Source organism: Phodopus roborovskii, unplaced genomic scaffold (genome assembly GCF_943737965.1).
Source record: "Phodopus roborovskii unplaced genomic scaffold, PHOROB, whole genome shotgun sequence".
In the NCBI taxonomy this organism is placed as follows: Eukaryota; Metazoa; Chordata; class Mammalia; order Rodentia; family Cricetidae; genus Phodopus; species Phodopus roborovskii.
Genome location: NW_026126409.1, coordinates 13,951,670 through 13,964,925, shown reverse-complemented (window position 1 = coordinate 13,964,925; position 13,256 = coordinate 13,951,670). Strand labels below are relative to the sequence as shown.

Sequence of the window (13,256 nt, the reverse complement as noted above, 5' to 3'; positions counted from 1 at the left end):
TTGTGCATTTTATCCTTTTGTTTCGATTTTTTTATTTTGAGACAGCTTCTCTGTGTAATAGCCCTAGCTGTCCTGGAACTCACTCTGTAGACCAGGCTGGCCTTGAACTCAGAGAGATAAATATGCCTCTGCATCCAGAGTGTTGGGATTAAAGGCTTGCACCACCACCAACTAGCTTGCATTTTATTCTTTAAACACACGTTTTAACTATCTAAATGATAGTGCAAATGTCATTAGAAGTACACTTAAAATAATCTTATCTTTGACATTGCTGGGAATTCCTAGGGCTATGGGTTTACTGTCCTTGGATTTAAAAGAATAATACGCTAGGAATCTAAACACACCAGGAGTGTTGCTCCCATCTCACTTTGTATTACCATTCTAAAATGTATCATTGTTGCTGGATAACTGTCCTTTCCAAACAACTGAAAAGAAGACTGTCCTTTGGGCTATCCACCATTGAGCAACTTTCAAGTGAAGCATGCATATTTCATTCTCATGTGTCCTTGCGAATTGGAGTTTCTTTAAGAGAAATTCTGGGAAATGGTAGGGAATAGTGGGAGAGAGATATAAGTGTGTGGCTGCTCATATTATTCTCTCATGGATAGTATGCCCATGGATGTAGGTGTAAGAGGAGGCCAGAGGCATAGGATCTCCTGGACCTGGAGTTACAGGTGGTTTCCAGGCACCTGGGATTCAAACTCATGTCCCTGGCAAGAGCAGCAAGTGTCTTAACTATTGAGCCATCTCTTCAGACCTACTAATGTTTTTCTTGAAAGACCAACACACAACTACCAACTGTTTCTCCATCACTTGGATTTTGTAACTTTAGGACTGACATTCTGGCTGGTCCTTCTCTTTCCTATGACAGATATGATGATTTATGGAACCCTTCATAGCCCTTAGTGTCCACAGAGACAGCTGTTTAAACACTGGCTGCCTCCTCAGAAAATGACCTTGCTCCAAGGGACAACAGCCACAGAGGCTGTGATGGAAACTCAGCCCTGGCCAGTATAATGATGGAGAGGCAGTTGCCATTCTTTGTGTGTTGGGGCTGACATCAGATGGCACAGAATAAGCAAATGATGGAAAGAAGCTCTCCACTGTGGTTATAAGCATGCCTGGCTTCTGCCTGCTGAACCTCCCGGGCTAGTACCCACTTACCCCTCTCTGCCCAAGGTCACAGATGAATTGGATGCCAGCACCTAGAAGCACGGGTGCTATGTGTTAGAGCCAATGGAGGATGAAAAGCAGTTACCTATTTTCATTTTCAGCTTCCTCCTCTTCTGCTGTGCTCAACCGCTTTGCACAGAGCCTGCAGGTCATCCCCCCAGTGGAGCTCTGACTGGAAGCTCTCTGCAAAGAGGACCTCTCTGACAGAGACCTCTGGGATGATGACTGGGTAGTTGCTCGCCTGACAAACAGTGAAAATGATTAGGTGTGCTGGAAAGTTACTAATGCTTACACTAACACTGCTTCCTTTCTACACACCCAACCCTCCCTGCAGCATACACACATGCTCCCAGAGCATAAGCACACAAGTGCACACATATGTACATGAATACCCGTACAGATGCACCTGGGCACACCTCATACATTTGTATGCACACATTCTGTGACACAAATAATAAAAACCCAGAGACAGATGATGGGGTTCAGGCTGAAGATCAGGGGAGCAAAGCAGTCAAGCTACCAGAGAGCTCTTACCTCTACCAGGGCTGGGGCGATCCTGACCTCAACGTGATGGAGACTTTAATTGCCAAGAATACTGAATGCCATGCTCCTCTCTTATACACCTATGCCATTTCTCTTTTAGACTGATTCACTCTCATGTATCCCTGGGTGGCCTTGAACTCATAGAGATCCACCTGCCTCTGTCTCCTGAGTCCTAGGACTAAAGGTGTGTGCCACCAGTGGCCAGCTTCTACGGCTAACTAGTATGGCTGGCTTTGCATTCTGATCCCTAGGCAAGCTTTAATAAATCATAAACAATATATCACCACAACATACCACATACAGATGCACACACATACACCAATATATATCACACAAACACAAGCAGGAACATGCATGGCCATGGACACACACACAGAGCCAAACATCTCTACTTGTGCAGGCACACATATCCATTGATATATATGCATACAAGTACAAGCACACATGTGCATGTGGACACCTAAACCCAAGCCTACATCTTTGCATGTGGCACTCTCCCTCGGTCTGCAAACACTTTCTGAAAAATACTCCCCTGGGCTCCCTGTAGCTGGTGGTTCTCCTTCCCTGCCAACCATTTCTGAATGGATTTTCAGCCAAGATGCTGTGTGTGTGTGTGTGTGTGTGTGTGTGTGTGTGTGTGTGTTAGAGTGTAGTAGAATCTCAATCTCTGTTAAGATGGGCTGCAAATGTTTGGCTTTGTTTATAACAAGGGATGGCAACTAAATGGGTGCCAAAAGCATTTCTAAATATAGGGTGCTGGTGACATGTGGCAGGCACCTACAGCAAGAGAAGACCAGACTCTGAGGTCTCTTCCTGCTCATTGCCCTCTAATCAGCCTGTTGAAGCTGTAGATAAGCTGCCCCACAAATGGTGCCAGAGAGGCACGAGCTGCATGCTGGAGGAGACCTCGTCCTTCAGGAGCCTGGAGATGAAGGTGGACTAGATTCCAGCTGCACTTGGCAGGGAGGACTCTGGGGTTGCACCTGTACTACTGAGGTAGGGGAGCTATGGTCAGAACAGACTTCATTTCATCTTTGCTCTATCTCCTATGGATCCTGCCAATGTTCTTCCCATTGCTTTCCTCCTTGTCCCATACTGTGAGTGACTCTTTAAGTCCTGCTGCTAGAAGACACTGGGAAGAATATTGAGTCGGTGGGCTTGTAATGCATAATCTTGGGAATCTCCACCAGAGGGCTCAGAGTCAGCCCTCAGGTCCTGCAAAATATGGGACAGCTCCACCCAGCTAGGTCATGCAACCCAGCCAACATTTAGTCTTCAAAAGAGATGTGTACCATTTCACCTCCAGATCTCAGGGAATAGCACAGCTTCTAGCCAGAAGACATCAAAGCTACACTTCAGAATTCAAGGATTCTAGCCAGGACCTGTCAACTTACTTTTTTGATGAGTACTGGTCCAGGAGGTACCTGGTTTGGATGTTTCGATACGACTGGTCGAAGTGTTTATGTCTTTTCTGGTAGAAAGGGACTGCCACCAGGGACATCTTGGGTGCTCCTGGAAGAGAAAATTGCATGAGGACTCATGTCCTGTGATCTTTCCAAGGGAGACGGTGGGTCTGGAGCAATGGCTCTGTGGAAATGGTGCTTGCTATGCAAGCATGGAGCCCTGCAAAGCATCCCCACCATGCATGGAAAAGACTCAATGCTACATGCCTGTAACTCTGAGCTGAAGGTGGCAGACTGCAGAAAGGAGTCCAGGAGCTCACTTGCCTGGCAGTCAAGAGATTGGTGATCTCTGGGTTCTGTGAGAGACCTGTCTCATAGTAAGGTGGAGAACAATTGAGGAAGACACCTGGCATTGATCTATGGCCCCCACATACACATACACACCCACATCCACCCGCCCACCCCCCCCACACACACACAGAGGGAGAGAGACAGACAGACAGAGACAGACAGAGACAGAGAGAGACAGAGACAGAGAGCAGACACACAGACAAGCACACAAAGAGACACAGACAGATGGACACATACAGACACATGTACAGATAGACACACACACAGAGAGACAGATACATACACATAGAGAAAGGCACATAGACAGAGCACACACACACACACATACACTTACTCTCTCTCTCTCTCTCTCTCTCACACACACACACACACACACACACACACACACACTTACTCTGATCCAGAGGGTCAATGTGAAGGATTTTACACAGATACAAATCAACCTCAGCTATAATCATAGAATCTACAGACTTCTCTGGAATCCAGTTTTTTGTTTTTTGGGGTTTTGTTTGTTTTTTTTTGTTTGTTTGTTTGTTTGTTTGTTTTTTGTCAGCTTTCACGAAAATCAGATACTGTGACTATATGTTGACTTTAATTTCTTCCTTAATGGTATTCATAGAATGCCTAATGTGCTTAGGGCGATGCAAACAGAAGTTTGAGTAGAGAGGGTAAAAATAATTTAAACAGATTAGGGAAGTAAACAAACACTTGACATGACAAGAGCCAGAGGCCACACAGAGATACAGAGTGTCCTTCAAAGAAGAGAGCACAGCACAGCCAGAGAGGCCCCTAGCAGGGGACATGTGGGAAGGGCCCTGGGGGTGACTAAGCCAACAGACAGAGGTCAGGTGGCAGGAATGGTTCTGAGGCGTGAAGGTGGGAACACGGTGTGCAGCAGGGCATTACTCTGGGAAGGCAGCACAGCCCTGAGGCTGCCAATCAGGTGAAATGACAGGAACAGGAGCTCAGGAGAGAGGAGACTGCCCCCCAACCCCGGGGGTTCCAGTCCTCTTCATCACCCGGCCATCTATATATTGGAAAATTCACCAGTAATTTACCCCATGACCAATTCCAGTGAAGACTGTGGGATTGCAAAATTACAGGGCTGAGGAAGATCCTGGGAATTATTCAAACACAAGCCAGCCCATCCCCCACTCCCCCAAAGTCAGTAAACTGCTGCTTGGGGCCTTCTACGATTATTTCAGTATTTCTTGCATGTATACTCCAGTACGTCTTCTTAAAAATCAACATGTTAACCAGCCATCTTCTGTTCCAGAGGCCAAGTGTCAAAAGACATTGTGCCCTAAGGGCCACACAGAACCAATCCAGCCAGCCTTGAAGGAGAACTCAGAGGTCAGGTGCCAGGCTCCCTGGGACCTGGCTCCAAGTGATGTAGCCTTGGGGCTTTATTCCTAATCTCTCCAGCTCTGATATTCCACACTGAATCTATGTAAGAGCTGGCGCTGTGCTTGGTATAGAGTAGCAAACAACAGACACCATGGCTGTCTCTGTCACAGGGTCATTGTGACACTAAACCTTGTAGATGGGAAGAGGTGCCTGGAAAGCCCTCTCACTTTAACATGGGAGAGTCTCAATTGTACCTCAGCACGGTGATCCCCAAGAAAGGTCTGCTGTCCATGGCTGCCTGTGCTATCTCTAGAGCCACACAGATGTGGGGACAAAAGACAGACCAACATTATAGAGATAGCCACCAATCAAGCTAGTTTCCTCTCTAGGATTTCTCCCCACATCCATCGGCCCTGATGAATTCCAATTCTTCATCACAAACATAGACTATCGTGTCATTCCATATGTTTACTTGCATATGTGTCTATGCTATGTTAGCTTTCAAATTGGTTTTATTGTTGTTATTGTTGTTGTTGTTTTGTTTTGTTCTTTGCAAAAAGAACTCCAAACAGATGCTATATCCCTGGTAGAACATGTCATTAGACACATGCTTCTGTGTGTGAGAGGACACGGGTCCTTATATCTCAATGGCCCTCTTCCCTTTATTCTGATTGCCCCTCTCAGTGCCCCAGGCAAAGACAACACACAATACAGTGTATCTCTGACACTACTTTACATGCTGTCCTCTGGGCCTGGAATTCTTCAAACACTTCATGTGTGAAGGACACACACTTTGTAGTGATTAGCAAGGACCCACCTGCCTTAAGTGGTCATGTTTCCTGGGCCCCTCACTCTGATACACAGTCCCACTGCAGATACATCCCCTAGGTGCCTTTGACAAGGGCAACAGCACTTAACTGCACTTATCCTATGCTTTGTCTCCCTAACATCATCAAAGCCAGGAGTTGAGGGCTCTCTACTTGACACTCTCCACTGTATGCATTTTCAAAGCACAGCCTTTTGGCCTGTGTCCCCTAGTGCTGAACGAACCCAAGACCACTGGATTCCAAGAAGGAAGTATCTTAGAGTCCATGGCTCGAGGACAATGCCAGCTGGATCAGTGCATGCACCTGAACGCCATGCCTCGGCTTTACCTGTCTCCTCAACTGCTCCCAGTCTCATGCCCAGCAAAACCTATCACAGGAAAGGGGGTCTCATGGGAACCCAGTGTGCACTTTGCAGCCATTGCCAACTCCTTGGGACTTCTCACTTCAGAACTTCCCTGAGTCAGGCTGGGTTCCCAGTCCTATCTCTATCAATAGATCCTCTTAGAAGTACATTCCTGTGGCCCAGAGAAAGGTCTGGGACTGCAGTCTGGGAGCATCGGGTGCTCTGAAGTAAAAGGGCCTTCTGAGACCTCACCCAGACTCACACTACCACTATCCACTTTCAGAAGCACTTTAAGTGGCCCCACACATACCCAAAAAGATGAGGTACACCTCTTCTCCAAAGGGCAGGTTCTGATGATCCCCTGAAGTTCAGATGCACAGAGAGGCTTTGATTCTGGGGACCCCAAGGGCTGAACCCTCACAGTGCCAGGCTACTGTGTGGATCACTGTAAAACCAGAGGACTGAAGTAATGCCATAAATACTCCTCTAAATACCCCTGCCTCCAGCAGCATGTGTCAGTGGCTGTACGAAACTAACATCACAGGCCATTCTGACCAGTAGTGCTGAACCCTCTCAGATGAACACGCCCTGCTGCCCAAAGGACTGGTGCATTCCAGCAGAGCCAAGACACCAGCTGCTCCTTTGACCACTCCCAGACACTTTCTGCCTCAGCCCAGCTCTGGAACCACACCCGCGGGCCCCTGACATGTTTAGGAATTATGACACCACCATGAAACACGAGCCTGTCCCCAGCACTGGAGCTCCATGTCTGATGTACCTTGTTCTGGGCCCTCCCTGCAAGGGACAGTGGGAACTCTTTTGTGTCACTAAATGCAGTTTTAGTTTGTGAAGATATGTCAGGTTGAAAGCATTTACTCTTATGCAACTAAATAAATTACTTATACGGCTAAAAATGCCAAAGTTTGTAGACACATGGACTGAAAATAATTCAAGGAGGAAGGGAAAATCAGCTGACAAAGTGTAGCCCACAAGGAACAAGCCCTGAGTTCATGAGATGGAGTTTCCATCCAGCTCATTCATATTTGGACCTATTTGTCCAAAGGGTTTTCAAAACGACTTGCTGCCAAAAAGGACCACCAAAACAACTGGACACAAATCAAGCCCTGGGGTCACTGGAAATCAGTTAAACATGGCTGGGTTTGGCAGGGTCCCTCCTTTGAGAGCCTTGGAATTAGATATAGAAGGGTTCAATTTTGTATTCACAAAGTACTCAGCTGTCTTTGAGGGAATCACTGGCTCCCCATAATACTTTAATAGTGTTGAATTTGACTCAGAAATGATCCCAGGCAGCATCCCACTTGATGAGAGCAGTCATCAAAAACCATACAGAGTTCCATTGACAATCTCCCTGGCTCTGCATGTAACACTCCTTGGGTGATAACCTCCTCGATTCATGTATGTTTCATACAGCTGTGCTAGAGATATGATCTAACAGCCTTCCAGAACATTCAGCAGCTTACTACCCTCATTCTGCCTTTGCAGAGCTAGAACTATCAGTCGGTGAGCTCATGGGCACAGCATCTCCAGAGGGCACAGAGTTGGCACGGGCCCCAGAAACTAAGCTCTTGGATCCTAGGACAGGTTTTTATCTGGGGCCCCCATTTATTCAATATCACCTTTAAGTGTCTTGGTTCCACGTGCTCTTTGCTTCCTGTTTTTATTGCACCCAGTAAAGATGGAATGTGGGGCAGGTGACAGAGAAAGCTGAGTGTTTCTGGCCCTCGAATGCAGGGTGAACCCCTATGCCCCCTGGCAGGCGCTGCAGTCTGCACATAGCTCCGCATAAGGCATGGAGCTGGAGATCTGCAGGTCCAAACTCCAAATGTACAAGGAAAGGAAACCTGGCAAGCCACAATCGTCCTTTCACGGAGAACACTTGAACCTCCTACCCAGCCCTGCCCAAGCTCTAAGTGGAATGCCTGGTGTTTCTCAGCTCTCTACCCCACCAATCAATCAGCTGATTTAGGAACAGTTTAAAAACAATAAGAAGGGCAGGAAACCCAGGGGGAACAACCTACCATGAAGGGTGTCAAATCATGCAAGAAAGGCCCAGAACATAGGGAAATAAAGGTGTAACTCAGTGGGTAGAGGGCTAGCCTAGCATGCCTGAAGCCCTGGGTTTGATTCCCAGCATGGCATGAAAACCTGGTGGCACACACCTGTGACTCCAGAACTCTGGCACTCGTGAGATGAAGGCAAGAGGATCAAAAGTTCAAGATCATCCTTGGCTACATAGCAAGTTCAAGACCAGCCTGGGATATATGAACCTCCCCCTTCAAAAGTGAGGCAGAAAAGGAAGGGAAAGGAGGGGAAGGGAAAAGGAAAGGAAAGGAAAGGAAAGGAAAGGAAAGGAAAGGAAAGGAAAGGAAAGGAAAGGAAAGGAAAGGAAAGGAAAGGAAAGGAAAGGAAAGGAAAAGAAAGGAAGGAAGGAAAGGAAAGGAAAGGAAAGGAAAGGAAAGGAAAGGAAAGGAAAGGAAAGGAAAGGAAAGGAAAGGAAAGGAAAGGAAAGGGGCCAGGACTAGGTAGGGGAAGAAGAAAAAACAAGGGAAGAGATCCTAGCTGAGCTGAACACAGAGTCCCAAGACAGGCACATCTTGGGTGGAATCCTCTTATTTGTCCTAGAGTGAGGAGTATCTTCAGGTAAGTTTTCACTCTGAAAGCAAATGCAGCATGCTCTGTGATCTCCCAAAATCACAGCCAAGGAAAGGAGAAAGACTTACCCAGAGGAGAAGAACCCGAAGAGGAGAAAACGACTGTGGAAGAGTATCCCGACACTGGCTGAGGACAGCAGAGCTAATTTCTCCCTGCAAAGCTCCGTGCTTCCCTCCCATTTATGGCCAGAGGAGGTGCTATATTTAGGCACAGGACTGCCTCTCCCAAACCCATACCTGTATCATAAATCACTGGCTCTCACTAGAGGAGGACCAGATGCAAGGGGGCAAACAAAACCAGGAAATAGAAAGTACCCATACCAAGTCTCAGGGTACTCCATTCTGTGCCCCTCTGGCTACTGTCCAGAAGAGAGAGCAGACTCTGGTATTGCATCAACCCAGATGCAGACACGAGATGTGTGAGTCAGACCCAAACCCTCAGGCATGTTTTCTCATTCACCAAAGGCTCCCTGAGGTGTAAGGTGGTTCATGACCATCCATAAACATCCAGGTCACCCGTCAGCCAGAGCACCTAAATCCAAGGGCCAGGGCGCTATCGGTATAGAAGATGGCAACCCCGTGTATTTTCAGGTGTGTGTGTGTGTGTGTGTGTGTGTGTGTGTGTGTGTGTGTGTGTGTTGCTTTAGAAAAGCACCAATATGGGTATGACTTTATTGTGGGAGAATTTAACAGGAGCTGCCCACCTGAGAGGGGACAGCCTGCTGGGCAAGCCCAGTCTTATTTATGGTCTTCACACTGTGCCACATCTGACCTGCAGGGATAACGGCAGGTGTCCATCTTTTCACACAGCATGTGTCCAAGTATAAATAACATGCACCTGGCATGGTCATGCTGCCAAGAGGAGGAGTCTGGAAGGAATGACGGCTATCTCTTGAGGACTCTAGCCAGTCAGCCCCACAGAGCTTTGTATTGCTGTCTTAGGTTGTGTGTAGCAGCAACCACCTAGAGGTTTGTTGTGAAATTTATACTTGCAAAATACCTGGAGGCCTTTAAAGAAACATGTTCATACATCTGGTTTATCAGAATAAGTTGAGGAACAAGTTAAAAGTATTAGAAAGGCCTAGGGTAAAGGCCACTACTGCCTTATCCAAAAGCCCCTTGGATATTTAGTCAGTGACTTGTGCACTTTAATGTTGTATCTTATTTTCCCTAGGACCCCAGTGGCCTAATATATGTGTCTCATTTCAACTTGACACAAGCAAGAGTCATTTGGGATGACTGGCTCTCAACTGAAAAAATGTCGTCGCCTGAAGATTGACCTATGTGATGCACGCCTTTAATCCCAGCACTTAGAGGCAGGCTAATTTCTGTGAGCTCAAGGCCAGCCTGTCTACAAAGCAAGTTTCAGTACAAACTCCATAGCTACTGAGAAACCCTGTCTAGGAAAAAAAAAAAAAAAAAGATTGGCCGATTGGCCTATATACAAGTTTCTGGGGAGTTTTCTTAATTATTGTAGTTTGGTGCCATCCCTGGGCTGGTGAGCCTGGGTTCTATAAGAAAGCAGGCTGAGCAAGCCATGGGGAGCAAGCAGTAAGTAGCACTGCTCCATGGTTTCTGCTTCAGTACCTGCTTTCAGGTTCCTGCCCTGACTTCTTTTGATGATGGACCATGATGTGGAAATGTAAACTGACATAAACTCTTTCCTCTGCAAGTCTTGTGTTTTATAACATGGTCATGGTGCTTTATAGCAGCCACATGCATTGCTGTGATAGACTTGACTGTGCTTGGAGGAGGATTGTGGGAGGACTTTGGAACTTAGAGCTAGAAAAGCCATTCGGTGCTAAGAGACTAATGAGCTATTTGGGGACTTTGAAGATAAACCCAAGAGTAAGGCAGTTTGTAGAGGCTTGGCTTATGAAGGTTCTTCAGGGTAATCTGTGTTGTGTTTTGTATTAAGAATCTGTGGTATCTGGTCAATTGGGGTTGAAGAATCTGTTGTCTTTAACACGAGACCAGAACCCCTGAACTGAAATGTTTGATTTGCTGGGACAATTGCTGTTGATCAGCTGGATTAAGAAGAGGCCAGCATCACTGAGGTGTTATCTTCTTGGGAATGCTTCCTCAGGGTTAGCACACAAAAGCTGTGGTCTATGGGGAGTCAAGGCAGTACCTCATGCTGGCAGCTGAACTTGGTAATGTATAATTGTTTCCAAGTTGGTAGTAGTTTTAAAGACATGAAGGGGTCATGGAGGGCAGCTGAGGCTTGGCACCATGAGAGGCCATTGGTCAGTGGGTCAGCCTCAGTTGCAGGTCCCAGAAAAGGCTGCTGGTGAAGATGCAGTAGCTCAGTTGCAGCAGGAACCCCAGCATTTTGGAGTGATCTTGGACAGCTTGCCTGCAGCGTTCCCAACAGACAATACCTCAAGGAACCATCAGGGTGGTGTATAGAGAGCTTCACAACTGGTCCTAGCACCAGGAATGCACTTGACACTTCGGTACTAGTTTCAGATAAACCAGGGACTAGGATGAAGTGACCTAGATCCTAACCATGTGTACACCTTCCTTCTGACACTATTGCAGAGGTGTCTACCTGGTCTTACAGCTGCCCAGGACCAGGTTTCTCTCAGAGAGTCCCGGAAGTACACACCTCTCTAGGCTCCATGTGGATCCTTCCTCAACTTTATGGCACTGTGTACTAGTTCGTACACAATAGGACCATTCTGGAAAGCTTAAAATCCCACTTAATAAGTCTGTGCACAGCAATTTCCTAATCCAACCAGGCTGCCATACCAGAAGACCACAGCCTGAGGGTTTGCTAAGGGGAGAACTTTATTTCTCTCAGTTCTGGAGGCTGTAGGTCGGGCAGGAACCACTTTATAATCCACAGACGGCACCTCCTGACTGTCCTCCATGGAGGAAGGAACAGGGAACTTTGTTGCTTTTTAATGTGCCTATAAACCCATTGTTCCTGGGCTCCACCTGGTGACCTCATCACTTCCCATAATCCCCACACCCTCACTATCCCTCTGTGGGTGCGAATTTCCCCAAGTAGGAGCTAGACAGATAGCTCAGAGGTTAAGAGCATTGGCTGCTCTTCCAGAGATCCTGAGTTTAATTCCCAGCAACCATATAGTGGCTCACAACCATCCATAATGAGCTCTGGTGTCCTCTTCTGGCCTGCAAGGATATGTGCAGTCAGAACACTGTATTATACATAATTAAAAAAGAAAAAAAAACTGTTTTTAAAAAAGGAAGATAAAAGGAAGGAAAGAGGAAAAGAAAGGAAGAAAGAAGGGAGGAAGGAAGGAAGGGAGGGAGGGAGGAAAGAAGGAAGGACAAGAAGAATAGGGATAGGGAACAGGAATGTCCACGCCACAGAAGAAGTCCCAAGGTCATGCTGTCTTTACATATGAGGGGCCAATTCTACCCCCCTCCCCATGCACTGCACCTCTCTTGCATGTAATGTGACATGTGGCTGCAGAAAGAACATTATAATGTTGCATTCCTACTCAGAAAAATTCCAATTACCTGGATTCCCACTGCCAACCTCTTCAGTCCTGCCTCGGGAGGCTAGCCTCAAAGGACCCCACCTCCTTTATTTAGTTACTTATTTTGCGTGTGCATCAGTGCTCTATGATACAGGAAGTCTGTTTCCTAGAACACTGCTTCTGAGCACAGAGGAGAGTCCTGATAGAAGACAGCCATGTCTCCCTGAAGATGAATGTCCCTTCTGTGCTGTGTAGAATGCATTTATCTAAACTTGGCCTTTTATTCCTCTGCCAATGGCCTCTATATGGAGTGGACCTGCCACAGACTGAACCTTGACAAGCCAAATGGTGAGAGACAAAATGTAGACAGTAGGACTTACCGTGGGATGTTGGCTCTCCACCAGGTTCCCAGGGGTGACACCAGCAATCCCCTCATTGCTGAAGATTAGAGCTGGGTTTCTGTCATGTACCACCAAAACAAACAAACAAACAAATCCAACTTCAGTAATTTTATGTTCCAACCCCCATCTGGAGCCTGCAACTTAGTAAAAGGTCTATATGGAATGTCCCTTTGCATAAAAAGAGACCAAAAGCTGAAGAGTGGGGTCACAAAGATTCTGACCTTACAAAACTCCATAGTCTTTAGCATGTGGACCAAAATAAATCCAGAGGATTTGGTTAAGTTACCACACAGTCAAAACTGATGTTCAATTCAGGAACTTGAGAAGAACCTGAGAGATATAAAATTACTCCCAGGTTATTCATTTTCATGTGTCACGTCTTAGAAAATAGAAGGTGGTCTGATATGCTATGGAAAACATCCATCCAACTGGCCAAACCCTCATAGCTGTTCACGAGCAGAAAAGCCCATTTCAGGGCATAGTGGCCTTTAATCCCAATGCTCAGGAGGCAGAGGATCTCTGTGAGTTCAAGGCTAGCCTGGCCTCAAGTCCTGAAACACAGAAAAACAAAGAGAGAGAAAGAAAGGGAGAGAGAGAAAGAGGGCGGGAAGGAAGGAAGGAAGATAGGCAGGAAGAAAAGAAGGAAGGAAGGAAGGAAGGAAGGAAGGAAGGAAGGAAGGAAGAAAAGCAGGAAGGAAGGAAGAAAAGCAGGAAGGAAGGAAGAAAAGCAGGAAGGAAGGAAGAAAA

General features: G+C 46.7%; 1 protein-coding gene across 1 annotated transcript in view; it reads right to left on the bottom strand.

Annotated features, from left to right (window-relative positions):
• The window catches only part of Myom2 (myomesin 2), a 70,824-nt gene extending 58,271 nt beyond the window's left edge, over positions 1 to 12,553 (bottom strand). Inside the window, exons 1-3 of the mRNA XM_051182079.1 lie at positions 12,489 to 12,553; positions 3,111 to 3,228; positions 1,259 to 1,414 (exon numbers count right to left, since the gene is read on the bottom strand). Of these exons, the coding sequence (XP_051038036.1) occupies positions 1,259 to 1,414; positions 3,111 to 3,217 (263 nt within the window). The 5' untranslated portion in view covers positions 3,218 to 3,228; positions 12,489 to 12,553. The remainder of the gene's footprint in view (positions 1 to 1,258; positions 1,415 to 3,110; positions 3,229 to 12,488) is intronic.
• Between the last annotated feature and the right edge of the window lie 703 nt (positions 12,554 to 13,256).